This window comes from Macrobrachium nipponense, chromosome 15 (assembly GCF_015104395.2).
Source record: "Macrobrachium nipponense isolate FS-2020 chromosome 15, ASM1510439v2, whole genome shotgun sequence".
Lineage (NCBI taxonomy): Eukaryota > Metazoa > Arthropoda > Malacostraca > Decapoda > Palaemonidae > Macrobrachium > Macrobrachium nipponense.
This window is the reverse complement of record NC_087208.1, coordinates 2210947-2229085: the sequence shown is the minus strand read 5'-3', so window position 1 is coordinate 2229085 and position 18139 is coordinate 2210947. Positions and strand designations below refer to the sequence as shown.

At 37.8% G+C, this 18139-nt stretch overlaps 1 protein-coding gene across 8 annotated transcripts in view; it reads right to left on the bottom strand.

Annotated features, from left to right (window-relative positions):
- Positions 1-18139, bottom strand: part of LOC135226965 (probable phosphorylase b kinase regulatory subunit alpha) — a 349374-nt gene that overhangs the window by 157561 nt on the left and 173674 nt on the right. For 6 of the 8 annotated variants that reach the window (XM_064266663.1, XM_064266662.1, XM_064266664.1 and 3 more), the window contains 2 exons: positions 15005-15102; positions 5069-5098 (listed from right to left, as the gene is read on the bottom strand). In XM_064266663.1, coding sequence (XP_064122733.1) covers positions 5069-5098; positions 15005-15102 — 128 coding nt within the window. The remainder of the gene's footprint in view (positions 1-5068; positions 5099-15004; positions 15103-18139) is intronic. The other 2 variants (XM_064266665.1, XM_064266669.1) reach the window with 1 other exon arrangement.

The following is an 18139-nucleotide window of genomic DNA, read 5'->3' as shown; positions in this document are numbered from 1 at the left end:
TGAGTTCCCCTGGCTTTCATTTCCATGACTTTTTTTTACTCTAGTTGTTTTCCTTGCACCAGTCCTGCCTCTGCTTGCCTGCCATCTCCTGGACAACCTACTACCACCAGCATTGCACCTACTTCTTAACTAACTTCTGCCTCTAGTATGACTTCGGTTTATGACCAGGCTTTAGCCTCCAGCTGTGTTACAGATGAAACATCTCATCACTGGTGCCCTTAAGCTTCCCGTTAAGACCCTGTCTCCAGCAGAGTGCTCAATGCCAGTGATGCCAAATTGACTTTCTGCCATGCACTCAGGTGTCTCCAAAAACTCATATCACACTCAAAAATTAGGTGAATTTATTCTTTGTAAGGAATAATGAAACTTCAATTCACTAAGACACGTGGGCAATAAAGACTTACAGAAACAGAATGCAATTTGCACTAAACAAATAGTTCCGTTAAGCTAAAGGTCATACAACATGAAACAATGAAAACCTAGTCCTTATGATCACAGATTACTCATTTAACAAATCAATATCCACAAAAACTATAATCCAATGTCCAATTGAAAATGACAAATTTTTAATCAATTTGTATTTTTCATAGCTAATAAACCTGAGGTCTGAACAATAGGATGTCTCGTCACCTTAATCTGGACATAATGTCTTAAGCCTGGTCTAACCCTGGAGCAGGTTAGGTCGGAAGGTCCATCCTTTTTGTCACAAGAGGCCTTAGCTATGGAGACTACTGTGGCTTCCATCTTCCTGACTGTCTCCTGGCTGGACTTGTGGTCCACTCCGAAAGCCAGGATTGCTTCGGACAGAACTGAGGGAGGTATAGTGAGTTCTTCCTCACTCACTAGACTGCTAGAGTCCAGTGGTAAAGCTATTTCATATCTGGCCCACCTTAGTGCAACCTTGTGGGCCAACCAGCTCCTGGCCAGGAGAGACGCAGCACTGTCTTTGTCGTCTCTCAGGAATGGGGATCTCCTTGATTTGCAGTTTCTGTTTCCGAGGACTGAATTAGAAGATACGATCGACTGGCAACATGCAAATACTAAAGATAGGCTAGTCTATCAGGTGGTATCTAAGTTGGAGGCTCATTTACGACACTCGGAGGCTCATTTAGGACGCTCTCCTCCTCCTCCTCCTCAGCGACAGGTGAGATCTTCGCCTGTCAAATCTTCTAAGCGTTTGGCTTTTGTGAGTGTCTCTCAATCTCTCTCACAAGCCAAGGCAAAGAAGCAACAATGTCTCTTTCAATCCTGCCCCTACAAGCCTGGGAGGGGCTCTAGAGGAAGGGGCAGAGGGGGTCATCAATAGTTGGCGTCTCTCCCTCCCTGTTGCCATGGGCAGGGTGATGCCTGACGGGCCAGTGGGGAAAGTGGCAAAGGTATGGAGTGGAGAAATGGGCAGTAGACGTTCTTCGGGCGGGATATCTACTACCATTCAACTTCTCTCCCCCCTCAGACAGACCCCTTCACCGAAGTTCTTAGCTCTTTGGGAGGAAGTGTTGAAAATGCTGAACAAGGGTGCGATAGAAGTAAAGCGTCCTTCTCCGGGGTTTTATAGTCATATTTTCCTTGTACCAAAAGCGACAGGCAACTGGAGACCAGTAATCAACCTTTCCACCCTGAATCATTTTGACAGGAAGACAAGGTTCAGGATGGAGACGCCTTGGACGGTATTGGCAGCAATAAGGGACAACAACTTCTTGCTGACAATAGACTTAAAGGATGCTCACTTCCAGATTCCTATTCACCCTTCGTCCATAAAGTTTCTTTGCTTCACTCTGGGAGAACAGACCTACTAGTTCAAGGTTCCGTGCTTCGGGTTGACCACAGCCCCTCAGGTGTTCACAAGGGTCTTTGCCCTCGTCTCAACATGGGCTCATGCTCAAGGGATTTGCCTGTTAAGGTATCTCAATGACTGGCTGGTATTAGCAAGCTCCAAGGAGAAACTGCTTCAGGACAGAGATCATCTTCTTCAGTTTTGTCGGGAGCTAGGCATAATGGTAAACCTAGAAAAGTCAAATCTGGTTCCCAACCAGAGAGCTCTTTATCTAGGCATGGTTATAGATACAGCAGCGTCTAGTGTTTTTCTGTCGGACCAGAGGTTAGAGAAGTTTCGGTTAGTGGCGCGCAAGTTTCTGTCACAACCCGATCAGCCAGCTCACCAGTGGCAAATCCTTCTGGGGATTTTGTCTTCTCTGGAGAAGCTGGTCCCTCATGGCGTCTTCATCTTCGGTCTCTGCAATGGAGACTGAAAGACTTCTGGTCCCCAGCGGGAGATTCCCCTCTGCAGAGTCCCTCTGTTCTAAGAGGTGAAACAAGACCTTCGCTGGTGGTTGGACGGCCAGAGTCCCTCAGTGGGAATCCCTCTGCGTTCTCCCCCTCCAAACTTCCTCCTGTTTTCAGATGCCTCCATCTCGGGTTGGGGTGCTCACCTGGAAGATCTTGCGTCAGGCATTTGGACTGTGCAAGACAAGCTGGTACACATCAACGTTTTGGAGTTGAAAGCAGCTTTTCTGGGTTTGAGAGTTTTGGGAGAAGGGTTCTGATGTCTGACACCACCACAGTGGTTGCCTATGTGAATAAGCAGGGAGGCCTGGTGTCTCGTCAACTCCATTCATTGACAATAGAGTTACACCAGTGGGTGATTGACAACTCCGTGGAGGTCTCTGCCAGATACATTCCAGGCAAGGGGAATGTGGTCACCGACAGGCTGAGTTGTCGGAACCAAATCTTGGGCGCAGAGTGGTCTCTGCATCAGGTCATGACAGACAGGCTTTTTCAAGTTTGGAGGAGGCCTATGCTAGACCTCTTCTCAATTTGCTTCAAACGGAAGCTGGACGTTTACTGTTCAGTGGTCCCGTATCCTCTTCCTCTGGCAGAGGATGCCTTCCAAGTTCTCAAAATCTCAGGATGACTGGTGGCTCCTCTGTGGCCTCAAGCAGTGGTTCCAGGACCTTCTATCTCTTCTGTCAAGAGGTTCCAAGAGAGATTCCCCATGGCAGCAACTTCTTTGCCAGCCTCATGTTGAAAGGTTTCACCAGTCGGTAGAATCCCTATCTCTTTATGGATGGTGAATATCAAGTATCTCCTCCGAGTGAGAGGTTTTTCTTAGGAGGCAGCAGGACGTATGTCCAGTTAATGTCCAGTTACCTCAGGAAGTCCTCTTCAGCAGTTTACCAAGGGAAATGGGCAGTCTACTGTGATTGGTGTCGTCGACAGGATTTCTCTCCACTCAAAGCCTCTGTTCAGCATATACCAGATTTTTTTAATCTTCCTCAGGGATGAGAAAGGTCTTTCTGTTTCTGCTATGAGGTGCTAGAGAACAGCACTAGGATTGGTGTTACGTCTGAAAGGCGTGGACATCTCATCCTGGGAGATCTCCTTGTTGTTCAGAGGTTTTGAACAGACCTGTTCTCCAAGGGAACTTAAGCCTCCCACACCATGAAAACTAAGATAAAAGATTATAAAAAAAAGGGAATGCTGCAAAAGTTGGTTAACATGGCCCACATATCTTCAATCTTCCATCAATTTGCATTCTGCATCAACAATCTCACATAAAAATAACTACCTTTCAAGAATTTATGTAAAACAAACAAAGCAGCCAGCATAAACCAACTAAACTCATTTGTAAGATCACAAGTATGTACCTTGTCTCTGAAATACCCGAGGAATTTTGCAATTGGAAAGTATAAGGGGAATAAGAAATTTGGACAAATCTTTACTTGTCAATCACAGCAACTTTCTACAGCTACTTTCAATGCACTGTTTCACAAAAAACCAACTAAAGGACAAAAATGCTTTGTTAATATCAATGAGAAAAACATCAACCTACCAACAGACACACACTACAAATGTTAGATATGTTAGTTTTGCTTTTAGCATTACAAAACCTGGGCTACAAGCCGTCCCCATAAACAAATAATCTAATTTGTTGACCTTAATATTTCTCATAAAAAATAAAAGGAAACAAAATTAATGGATAATTAAAAGATATAAAAAAACAATAGCATTACACCATAATTACACAAAACCATAAAAATGTACTTCCCTCTTACATTAAAAAAATGCACACACTCTTCAACAACAAACTGGTAAATGCTATCTCAAGATACATACCCCATATCTAGACTGCTTTATCCTTTTATTAATGACACAAAAATAACACAGTAACTGTGGCCTGAGAAATTAAATGATGACTGAGATACTAAATGGTTAATGATATATTGTGAGATCTATAACAGTGGGACAGAGGCTGGAAATACTTTTGACTGTGGGGATGAAACTGAAAAAATTGCAATAACTATGATAATATAAAAAAAATCTATAAAATATTGATAACCTTTACCATTAAATTTCTATTTATGATATAAATCATTATTCTGCAAATGAACTCTATTCATATGAAACAAGCCCACAGGGGCCATTGGTATAAACCCTTCAAATTTTATTTTGTAGATATATAATAAATTGAAGTTAATGGACTTTACAGGTAAATGATGTGAAATTTAAGCATTGGATGTTTTATACAACCCTTTCCTCTTCACATATAAAGCACTAACCACAAAAAGTTTGCTTATCTTCATCGAAAATATTCCCAACAAAGGGTATCTATAATATCTAGCTTTTGGATATTACACCACACTTCAGTAATTAAATCCTTATTGATAAAGCATATGTACACAGAATAAGAGATTTCTTTATGATTTAGCAGCTCCCACTTGTAGAGCTGCTGCACTACCCACATTTATCAACATAGTGAGAGTCAGTAGTAGAAGCATTCCTGAAGCCCTCACACAATAAGCTTTAAAGCTGTTTGTTTCAGTCAGCAACTGTCCCACTCTACAATCATATAATCACACACATTACAAGAAAGAATGACGCCTGGAAATCTTTCTGAAAGGCAAACACTGGTAACAAGATACCTAAAAATATTTACATGAAGATTGTGACACACTGTTAAACAAAAGGTAACCAGTGTTATAATACTGGGCCTTGCAGAAACCCCACACAAAGCAATGCATGAATTATGCTAATTGAAGCAAAGCGAGCTTACAAAATAATACTTAGGTACCTAGGGTAATAAACAGAGAAGACCTTCGTCCTTGTGAAGAGAGAAATAAACCTTGTTAACAGCAGAACTTCATCTTATACACTTGAATATACAGTACATAATCATTTCAAATTCTAGGAACTTCATCCTGGTCATAGCATGAAAGCAGCCACTTAAAAATATAAATTCACATATTCTTACAAATATGAATAATTGAGTTTTTATTTATCAATAATAACAATAAGAATAATAACAGCAGAATTGACCTTGTCAATGCATTCTTCATGGTACTAAAAACTATGCCCGATGACGACTGTTTTGTTGTTTGATGTATCCTCTGACTTTGAGAAAACATCAATTATTCTCTAAGGTGGTGAAGAACTGTGCTTGGGAGATGCTTGTTTCTTGTATGCTTATTCAGTGCCAATATTCATCTCTACCTTTCCACAAAAACACTGGCTAATGTATCTGGGTCATACACATTTAATGATTGCATGGGTAATCTCCTGTTAGTCAGTAAATATACAATGCAGCACACTATACTTACTGATATGCACAATCATATCAATGACATTATGTACAAAAGGGTTACTTGAATTATCATAACTTTGGAGTGTCCTAACCTCTGAAAAATGGAAGCAAACAGACAAAAGTTCATGCAATTGCTTTTACGGATGCTACAATTTATGTGTGATTGACAAGTGAATTAAAAACAATTGTGTAAATTTAAAGATTTTCACTATAGTACACATGAAAATATATATACTATATTATTATTTTAATGATAATCACTCACTTTACAAATAAAGGTTCAAATAATCTGTTTATTACATTTAATTCAGCTGTCAGCAATTGCATGATTGTCAGTCACTTTCTCTTTCCCTCTTCCGCTGCACATCCTTAACTAACTCCAAATTTTCAGAGTTAATAACCCTTCATAAAATGTAATGAATATTTCAATGTATATCAGTAAATATACTGTATTACATATCTATTCAAGGTTTCAACCAATGATATACACCTGCCAACATCTTGCTAAACTACATTTCTACTAAGCCCAGTATACAAATGAGGATATTTGGAAGAAAAGCTAATCAGATTTTTAATGTGGTTATCAAAATAGAGTAAAATCAGCAAAAAATGCAGACGTACATTCACCTGTAGTGCATCAGTAATGTTTTAATTTTTACTATTTCTACCTGTACTATTGTATTTCCAACTGAAATGAAAAACATCAAGACCCTCCTAAAATTTTACGATGATATAATGCTATATAACAAGAGAAGGTTAAAATGAATGAGAGATTTTCGCATGATAGCAATATTGACACTGAGTTACCATGTAGCCTACACTACCGGACTTTAGTCATTCATTCTTAAAAGGATTTTGTTACTTATTTGGAGGTTATATCCTGAACTGTCCATTATTTTGGGGTGCCAGCATACCCTGAGGGTCCATTAAATAGTCTTCCTGCCAATAATGTATTACGACTCCACTTCTCTTACCCTGTTGATTAACAGTCCCTCATGTGCCACTGTCTTTTTCTCCAGATCCTTTTTTTATCAATCTTTTTTTCTCTTTCAGAAGCAAAAGACTTTCTTAAATGCTCACAAGGCATATGTATACTCTAATTAGGTTCCATTCAATTTAAACAAAACTTCTAAAGGTACCAATATGACTTGACAACAATCTACATGAGTCTTTAGACCCAGATTCATTTAGCAGTATCTATGGAGAAGAGGAAGGGGAATATTGGTAAATATATAAGAAGCATAGGTCTCCTAAGCACAGTTCACTGCCAACTACAAAAATTGGATAAGAGCATCCCAAAAGTCTAAGGATGTGTGAGACCGGACTACTGAAATCATCTAAACAATGGGCTTTGCTTTATCCAATATCAATAATAATAACAACAACAATAATAATAACAAAGAACATTTTCAAATTAAAATGAATTACAACATATTTAACCTGTAATAAAAATAACTAATGATAACATACCAAATAAAATAAAGAATTCTAAATTAATTTGTAATGACACAAACCTCTTAATTTATTATGGTAAACTGGTATAGTCAGATTTTAAGCCTTGAATCTAGTCATCAATAGAGGAAAGAAGTAATGAGCCTCCCTTTAATGCAAGTACCCCCAGACTAAAGAGTAATGCTCCCGTACTTCATAAATCACAGATAGTCAGCTGCTTGAGGAGCAGAAGTATTTGTAAGAAATGCATACTGAAAGAATGGAATGAAAGTATTTTCAAAATGTATAAGACTGAGGAACAAAAAAGTATTTTCAGTATTTTGAAATTTAACTGAGATTCCCTATACCAGGTGACTGAAAAGGGACAAACTCAGCACTACATAACCTTGCAGTCTGTATCTGGCCACTGATGGGTTTTCATTTTGGTGGATCTGTGCTGCTTGGCTAGAGGAGTCTTTACTGCAGAATGAGCCTGCTTAATAATTTAACCAGAATTTAATAGCTGGTAATAGGAACTATTTAACTTAAAAAATTCTAAGGTATAGTATCTCTACCCTCCTAGGTGATGTTTACCATGTTAAAATATTGGTTTAATGCACAAGTTTGAATCTGAATTATAGACAAAATAGTTATGCTGCCTTGGGACAAGAAGACTACAGGATCAAAGAAGGGGGGGATGAAAAAGATAATATGGTCATGATAAAGTTTGCTAAGCATCAGTTTCTCTACTAGTTGTGACTCAATCAACCGTAACATCATAAAGCAATTAATGATAACCTGGTGATTAGGTAAGGCAAAAACTGAATGGTCAACAACAAATTTCCATAGGAAAATATGCTAACAAGGAAACTGGCTATCTTGATCTTACAAGCAATCACTTTGGTGAAGGTGAAGTCATCAAGGACTTTCCATTTCTTGAGGAAAACTTATGGGCAAGAGGCATGTCACATCATCTGCCAACAAGATTTTCTTCTCTTCAAGAATTTCCTTAGGGTTCTCCAAGGGAACAATAACATATTCCACTGTCTTGAAAATGAGGCTGCCGCATTTGTAAGATTTGAGGACATGGCTGCTGTCAAACAAGGATCCTTACATTAAATTTCCTGAGCCTCAATATAACTAAGATACAATATAACCTTTATTACTAGCATTGGCAAGGTTACTTATGCTTGATACAGCACACTAATAAGCGCAACTGAGATCTTGCGAGAATTTAAGATTAAATACGAAAAACCTATCTACCTACAGAAGTGTCACACATTTCCACTCTTGAAGGATCAGTGTCTTGGCTCTGACAACCTCTAGGAGAGCAGCCAAGTCATGAATTTAGCCAGGATGGTACCTCCACTAAATCTATTACTACTAAGGAAATGAGAAACCATTTATTCCTCATGCTGTTTTGAGCATAACTGTGATGAGAGTCTATACAAACATTACTGCCAGTCATAAAACTTGGATAAATATGAGAACTGACAGCTTTACCTGTAAAGCAGTAGTTCTTAAGCAACTAACAATAAATTAGTTACATATTAGCAGTGGTCACAATAGCACCAATGTTAAGAGAAGGTGAGTTTGGTCAGCACCTTACAAGGTCTGGTCTGTACTGGATGGGTTACTACCAATGAATACCAAACACTTTGGCTCATGGCTCCCACACTGAAACATAAGACCTGAATGGGAGTAGAACTGGGTCACAGAAAGGCCTGAAAACTGACAAAGTAAGTGAATGTATGAGATACATTAGAGAATTTGCAGCAAATACCAAAGGATGCAATCTGGACAATCATATCTTGATGTGTAGACATCTTGAAAAGAACATGATTGTCTTTTCAGAGGATCCGAATGGATGCAATGTGTGAATAATGACAGTGATGGAGTTACAAAGAGGCCTTCTAAATTTGTTCCTTATTATAGAGTTCTAAATTTGTTCCTTATTATAGAGTTCTAAATTTGTTCCTTATTATAGAGGTTTTGAATAGATGTGACTACATATAACACTGAACAAGGCTGATGTGTACTGGCAGTATAAATAACAAATGTGCAAGTTGTCCAAAACTTCAAAATACACTGAGGCTGTTTGGGCAAAAGGTAGTACTATTGGAAAGACAAGCAGATCGTTAGAGGAGTGTGTGGTTTATGGAAGCTTCAGGACAAAATCTAGCAAGCCCTAAATCATTATTACCATGACTATTTTTACATCAACTTTTCCCTGTATGGGGTTGGGAATAAAATTAGTTCTCTTCACTCTCCTTTGTACTGTGAGCATACTACCCAAACTTTCAGGGTTTAACCTCTATCCCCTACCCTTTTCAATGATTTGCTCGGCCTTTCTACTGGTCTTATCCTGCTATTTACTATACAAACCCTCTTCTGACTAAAAATACCAGAGGGATTTAAGCACAGAGAACACAAGGCAGATGAGAGTAGGTAAAACTCACTACACATCTAACTGTAAAATGAAAATGTGACAGTGATGATTATGATGTACCATGGCATAAAGTTTTTCTTATTAATATTGCTCATCTGACTAAAAAATACCAGAGGGATTTAAGCACGGAGAACACAAGACAGATGAGAGTAGGTAAAACTCACTACACATCTAACTGTAAAATGAAAATGTGACAGTGATGATTATGATGTACCATGGCCTAAAGTTTTTCTTATTAATATTGCTGTTCATGTGGGCATACATTTAACAGTTTCAAAATTTAGTTATTTTATTTGTTTTTGTCTTCTCTTTCTCAATTACCACAAATAGTCAATCTATTAAAAAGGATAACACATAGTAAGAAAAGTGATGGACTCCTAAGGAGGCAGGATGCAACCCGGAACCCCACACTATAAATACCACCCAGTCGAATTGGAGGACTGTGATAGAGTAAAAAAAAAAATAATTAATAATAATATTAGCCATGTGTGTGGTACCATGTCGAAGGCTTTCTTATAGTCTATCCATGCCATGCTTAGGTTGGTTTTCCTTCTCCTACTGTTCTTCATTACCATTTTGTCTATCAGGAGCTGGTCTTTTGTGCCCCTACACTTCCTTCTGCAGCCTTTCTGTTGGTGGGGGATGGTGCTTGTCTCCTCTAGGTAGTTGTATAGCCTTTCACTGATGATACCTGTTAGTAACTTCCACATTATTGGTAGGCAGGTGATAGGCCAGTAGTTACTGGCTATATTTCCCTTACTCTTGTCTTTTTGTACTAAGGATGTTCTTCCTGTGGTCATCCATTTGGGTGCTTGGTGATTTGAGATACAATGCTGGAGTTGTTCTGCTATTCGTGGGTGTAGGGCCTTGAAGTTTTTGAGCCAGTATCCATGGACTTCATCGGGACCTGGGGCCTTCCAGTTTGGCATTTTCTTTAGTTGGTGTCTGACTGTGTCTGTCGTGATCTCTGTGAATCTTTGTTTTATTCTCCCTGTTTCTTCTTCCTTGACTTCCTGGAGCCATGCTGCATGTTTGTTGTGTGATACTGGATTGCTCCATATGTTTTCCCAGAGTCTCTTACTTGGTTCGGCTTCAGGAATTTCTGGGTGGTTGTCTTCCCCTCTTAGTTGGCTGTATAGTCTTTTCTGGTTGGTTACGAATAGTTTGTTCTGTTGGTATCCCTTATTCCTGTTCATGTACCGTTGGATCTTATGTGCTTTGGCCTTAAGCCTCTGTTTTACATCTTCTATTGTGTTGTTTAGTCCCCTCTCTTGTAATTTGTATTTCTCGTTGAGTTCCTCCCTTGTTTTCTTGCTTCTTAGCCTTTTTTCTGCCATCTCTTTCAGTTTACTCAAGTCAGATCTCATCACCATGATTTGCTTTTCCAGGCGCCTTTTCCAAGGAGGTTGCTGTTTTGGTTTCTGTTGGGTTGATTGTGCTGGTAGTGTTGGTGTTCGAATCCCCATCAGTTCTGCTACTTATCTTGCTCCTGCATATGTCAAGTTATTTGTTTCTGTGATACTGGTGGTGTGTATTATGCCCATTATTTCATTGACCTCACTTGTTTTCTCCCTTAATTTCTTGGTGTTGTAGGCTTTCATGGAGGGGATCTTTGTTCTCTCTGTATCTGGCTCCATCCATTGTCTAATCTTTTCTACCCATTCCGTCCTCTCTGTTACTTCGTCTGTGTTTCTTCGTGTGTCGTTGTTTGATACCTCATCTTTTGTTAAAGAGGATGGCAGCATTAGTGGAATTGATTTTATATATGGTCTTTTCAATTCTTATTATTTTATTCTCATCAGGGCTGGTATTTGCTAATAGCTGGCCGATGTTCATATTCTGGTTAAGGAAAAGTCTTCTAAAAATATTAATTTATTCATATGACAACTAAAAGTGGCATATGGTTGCTGTCGGGTTTACAAATTGTAGTCAGGAAATCAGGATTTGTTCTTGTTCTCTAAGGGCATAGCGGAATTCCAACATTTCCAACTTATCTTTGGTTCATTTTCAAGGAAGGGTGGGCTTGAACTGATTGGAATGGGGTCGTTCAACAGTATTTATAGTGTCCTGGGTGCTCTGTCTTGTGAGAGCCGAGTTTTCATTGGCTGAACAGGAGATTAAGTCAAGCTGTCTCCCAGAGTTGGATGCTGGTACTGGTCTTCACATGCGGATGCTGGAGACCAGGAGGGTAGTAGTACTGGGAAAGTCTTGCCGGTAGATGGGCGCACCACCTGATTGGTCCATTTGATCGGCTCTGGATGCTGGCAGGCAGCACCCTACGGGAGGATGGAAGTCTCTTGTGTGGTGCTGAGGTTGGGTCTCTCCTTTCCGATGTGCAGGGCCTCCAGGAGGTGGAGGTGGCGGTAGTCTGCCACCTTATCAATAATTCCAATATTAGGAATTATGTCCTTTCGGGTTGTCCTGATATTGTGGGTGTTTTTAGCATGATTATGGATGGCACCTTCCTGAGCGTGGCAGGATATCCTCTTGGAAAATTGCATAGTTGCTATACCAATGTAGGCGACGGGGCATTCGCCCTGTCCGGAAATACCCAGGCGCCTACAACTATGCAATTTTCCAAGAGGATATCCTGCCACCATCAGGAAGGCGCCATCCATAATCATGCTAAAAACACCTACAATATCAGGATAACCCAAAAGGACATAATTCCTAATACAGTGGACCCCCATATTCGCGTTCTCTGGATTCGCGGACTCACAGATTTGCAGATTTCTCTCTGGACCATGTTTATCCGTTATTCGCGGGAAATTCGTCTATCCACGGTATTTTGCTATGAGGAACATTCAGAAGTTCCTGTTTTATTTTTTTTTTTTATAAATTTCATCATAAAATGCACTTTTTGTGATAAAAATATTAAAAAAACCAAGTATAACAATTTTAGCAGGTTTTTCTAGGGGTTCCAACAGTATTCACGGATTCTACCCATTCGCGGGTGTGTGTGTGTGTCTGGTTCACATCCCCCACGATTACAGGGGGACCACTGTATTGGAATTACTGATAAGGCGGCAGACCACCGCCCCCTCCACCTCCTGGAGGCCCTACACATCAGAAAGGAGAGACCCACCCAGCCTCAACACCACACAAGACACTTCACTCCTCCCAACGGTGACGGTGGCGCATAGGGTGCCACCCGCCAGCACCCCAGAGCCGATCAAGCAGACCAATCAGGTGATGGCCCCATCCACTGGTAATGACCTTCCCAATACTACCCTCCCAGTCGCCAGCATCCGGACGCGAAGACCAGTGCGAGCATTCACCTCTGGGAGACAGCTTGACTCAGGGAGTTAATTCCCTGTTTAGCTAATGACAACTCAACTCTCACAAGACAGAGCACACGGCACACTATAAATACTGTCGAACAACCCTATTCCAATCAGTTCAAGCCCACCCTTCCTTGAAAATAAACCAAAGATATGGCTGGAAACGTTGGAATTCCGCTACGCCCTTAGACAATGAGAACAAATCCTGATTTCCAGACTACAATTTGTAAACTTTATGGCGACCATACGCCACTTATAGTTATCATATGAATAAATTAATAGTTTTAGAAGATATTTCCTTTAACCAGAATATGAACATTGACCAGCTATTAACAAATATCAGCCCTGATGAGAAGAAAATAATAAGAATTGATGCTGCCATCCTCTTTAACAAAACATGTTTGAGAGAGGGTTCTCCTACCTTCAAATAATAATAATAATAATAAAATACTGAATTGGTTAAAAGAGATATTATATTATGAGGCAGGAAAAAAGTCAAGTTGCAATGACTGAGATAGGATGGACATGTGATAAAAAGGAAAACAATAGATAAGGAAGTTGGCCAAAGACATGCAAGAGGATAAAAAAAATTCATGAAGACCTAAGCCTGATAGAAATTCTGGCAGAAGAGCACATTCAAAGATGAGTGGGGATAACTCATTTACCATCTAACCCAAATAGGAAAAAATGGACAACAATGTTTTTGAAGAAACAGATTGTCACCGAAATTCCTGGTTATCATGGTCACATTAAGTATAAAATCATTCAAGACATTTTATCTGCATAATTAAGAATATTTATAAGATTAAGAGAAACAATGCAATTACAGTAGTGACAAATTCAGAAAGAAGAATCCCTTTATGAAGGGATACTAACATGAAAGGAAGGCTCAAATCTTTTTATACCAACGATATACCATAGTGAACAGTAGAGCAAAAAAAATGTAAAGATTGTATGGATATATAATAATAATAATAATAATAATAATAATAATAATAATAATAATAATAATAATAATAATAATAATAATACTAAGCAATTACTGCCATCAAAACACTAATATTAGTTTTCCAACAGAAATAGTAATTTTTCATTTTATATAAAGTGCAACAATTACTGCCTTATTGTACCAAAGAATATACTCAAAACTTATTCAAATCAAATAGAAAAAACCTCCAATGCAAGAAATTTGGTGCTATTATGGGAGGTAGCTTCAGAAAACTATGTGGGAAGATGTAAAACAGTAAACAGAAAAAAAAAGTCCTTTCGTTCCATTGTACTATGAAGTAAACTAAGCTAAGCTAGCTTCATATGAAGCAATAAAATTGAATATAATTTTTGAAAAACATCCTTTTAAATCATAATAAAACATGACATGGCAGAAGTGAAACACAATACTGTACATGAAAAGTTTAACAATTAACAAATGAGGAAAAGACACTAAACTTACATTATGACAGCTAACTGCCTGTGCATACATCTATAATGTACTATATACATACCTACATATACAGGGAACAATCATATTAAGCATGCTATGTAAAGGTGTGTATTTCATTTGACTCTACTGTTTCAGTGCAATCATGTCTAGTGACATATTTTCTAAGTATAGCAAGATGCAAAGTGTGCTAGTAGATGCAATCACATTATTCTAAAATTTTTGTCCACTTTCTTTGCCGATTCCTAAATCTCATACTTCTCTTCCACTTATTCTTAATTTTTCATTATCAAATATCTTAACTCACAAAAGATTGCCCAAATGGTTTTCTTAATATAAAATACATAACTTAAAAACTGTTCAAGGTATAATAAGTAGATTTAAGGTTCTTAAACACCATAAGGGAATACAAAAACCTCAAAACCTTAACCACAAACTAAGAACAAACTGCTAAGGGTCAACAACAATTCTATTCTGGCTTAATCCTTTGCTTCTTTTTATTACAGTATGTACTATTGTTATACCTTTGGGAAGTAGTAACTGAATTCTACATCATTCACTGAGCATGCTGACAAACTGTTTGGTAATATCCCATTTATCATTAACCATGGAACCCATTCTTCACTGATTAATCTGGGACACCTGAACCTTATTTTAATTTGGGCTGGAATATTTCGAGAAAATATAACTGGGCCATGCTGTTACTAAATTTCCTCATAATGGCAATGCACTACTAATTAGACTAAAAAGTACTTATGAAGGATACCTAATTCATAACAGAAATGTTTAAAATTATCTTATATTTACCTAATAAAAAGATAACTAACCTCTTTCATCTTCAGTCAACACTGTTCTAGACTTGCGAATACTACCCCTGACAGATATCTTACGGCGTGCAGGGTCCCTTACACTTTTTTCCTTAAACCTGAAAAATGAGCAAAATTATTTGAAGAGCATTCCAATAAACTAATCATATTTGCACATAAGTAATAAGCACTTATTCTTTTATTAACCCTTAAACGCTGAAGCGGTATTTTAAAAATTGTCTCCCGTATGCCGGCAGCGTTCGTGAGTGAGCGCCGAAGCGGAAAAAATGTTTTTTTTTTTAAATCACAGCACGCTTAGTTTTCAAAATTAAGAGTTAATTTTTGGCTCCTTTTTTTGTCATTGCCTGAAAGTCTAGTATGCAACCATCAGAAATGAAAAAGAATATCATTATAATATATAAATATTGGGAAATATGACAGCGCAAAAAAAAAAAATTCATATATAATTGTATACAAATTGCGCTGTGAGCAAAACGGTTAAAGCTAAAAAGTTAATTTTGTTGTTGTATTGTACACTAAATTGTAATCATTTTGGTATATAACACATTGTAAAACGATCAAGGCAACACAGAGAAAATATTATCACAAAACGATGCATGAATTCGTAATGCGCAGACGTAAAAAAAAGCTGTTTTAAAAAATTCCCCATAAATAGAAATATTGTGCTAAAGACTTCCTGTTTGTTGCAAAATGAAGGTAATTGATTGAATATTACTAGACTGTAAGTGTTGTACCTTACAATTGCAGTTTTTGACCATTACAGTCGAGTTAAAGGTGACCGAAGGACGAATTTTTTCTATTTATCGTTATTTATATGAAAATATTTCAAAACTGATAAAAGCTACAACCACGGGTTGTTTTTGTTGTATTCTACATGAAATTGCGCACATTTTCATATATAAAAACATTATGTAACAGCTAATTTAAAATGGTGCAAACATTAGGACAATTGGACGAAAAAATTTATGATTTTTTCGGAAGAGTTACTGCACGGACGTAAGGAAAAAGTTTATTTCATAAATTCACCATAAATCGAAATATTGTGTTAGAGACTTCCAATTTGTTGCAAAATAAAGGTAAATGATTGAATATTACTAGAATGTAATAGTTTTAGCTTACAATTGCATTTTTTTACCATTTCGGTCGAGTCAAAGTTGACCGAAGGTTGAAATTTTGGCACATCGTTATTTATATGAAAATATTTCAAAACTGATAAAAGCTACAACCATGACTTTTTTTTTAATTGTATTCTACATGAAATTGCGCACATTTTCATATATAAAACTTAATGTAACAGCTAATTTAAAATGGTGCAAACATTACGACAATTGGACGAAAAAATGTCTGATTTTCTTCGGTAGAGTTACCGCGCGGACATAAGGAAAATTTTGTTTTTTTCATAAATTCACCATAAATCGAAATATTGTGCTAGAGACTTCCAATTTGTTGCAAAATAAAGGTAAGTGATTGAATATTACTAGACTGTAAGAGTTTTAGCTTACAATTGCGTTTTTTTACCATTTCGGTCACGTCAAAGTTGACCGAAGGTTGATATTTTGGCACTTATCGTTATTTATATGAAAATATTTCAAAGCTGATAAAAGCTACAACCATGGGTTGTTTTCAGTTGTATTCTACATAAAATTGCACACATTTCCATATATGAAACTTTATGTAACGGCTAATTTAAAATGGTGCAAACATTACGACAATTGGACAAAAAAATTTATGATTTTTTCGTTAGTTACCGTGCGGACGTAAGGAAAAGGTTTTTTCATAAATTCACCATAAATCAAAATATTGCGCTAGAGACTTCCAATTTGTTGCAAAATGAAGGTAAATGATTGAATATTACTAGAATATAAGTTTTAGCTTACAATTGCATTTTTTTACCATTTCGGTAGAGTCAAAGTTGACCGAAGGTTGAAATTTTGGCACTTATCGTTTTTTATATGAAAATATTTCAAAACTGATAAAAGCTACAACCATGAGTTGTGTTTTGTTGTATTCTTACATGAAATTGCGCACATTTTTATATATAATACTCCATGTAACGGCTAATATAAAATGGTGCAAAAATTATGTCAGTGACAAAATAATTTCTGAGATGTGTAGGTGATGCTTTTTAGTGCGAGAAGAAAGAAATTCGTGCTTGTGCGCCTGGGTAACGATTGTAAACAAAACAACGCCTTGACCCGTGAGCTCCCAGCATCTCCCAAAGCGCGTGATTCCAATGTTTTCGCCTAGTAGGCCTATAACTATTTTTCCGCGAATTTTTAACAAAACTTTTTTTATATCGACATACCATACGTCCAAGTGGCACCCAACAGACTATTTATATTGACGTTTAATACGTCAATCGGCGTTAAAGGGTTAATAAATTTTTAAATATAAAAAAATTTCCTCATACATTTATCGTTATCGAAAACTATGGAGAACAGTCATGTAATTTAAAGATGAAGATAAAATAACACCCTTTTCCAGTGAGTAAAGTCTTGGTATAGGGAGTCCACGGTCAACAACGGCATGGTTAACAGAGTTTCAGTTTCACGGTGCTTGACTAACGACGATGTTAACCAGATTTTCCATGCCAGTAGGCAGTTTATCAGTGCCAATAAACTGCTTAACGGTACTGTTAACTGGTTAATGGCACCATTAAGCGGATCATTGGGCACTTTTGGCGTCGTAAATGCCATTTATTCGGTTAACGGCGGTTTTCAGTTATCAGCGCTTGGCCAATAACCAAACTCCCATTAACCGGGGACTGCTTGTACTGTTGAAATACTATTAAAACCCTTCAACTTTACAATACTACTATCTGCATCACCAAAAGAAATGAAATTAGATTAAAATATTAGTACAGACAGTAACGGTTATCGGCAGACTCGATTAACTACATTTCAGTTTTACAGTGCTTGTCAAACATATTCATGAAAAATAAGTCTTTTGATGGCATAATATCCGGTTACTGGCACTGTAAGCGCCGTGATATATGTTACCACTTCATAATGGGGTTTACAACACGGTGTTCTAGTTAATGGCATCATTGTTCGGTTATTGGCGTCACTGTCCGATCAACAACATCTTAGGCACCGTAATACCCAGCCTGACAGTAGAGGGGAACTACTTTCTGAG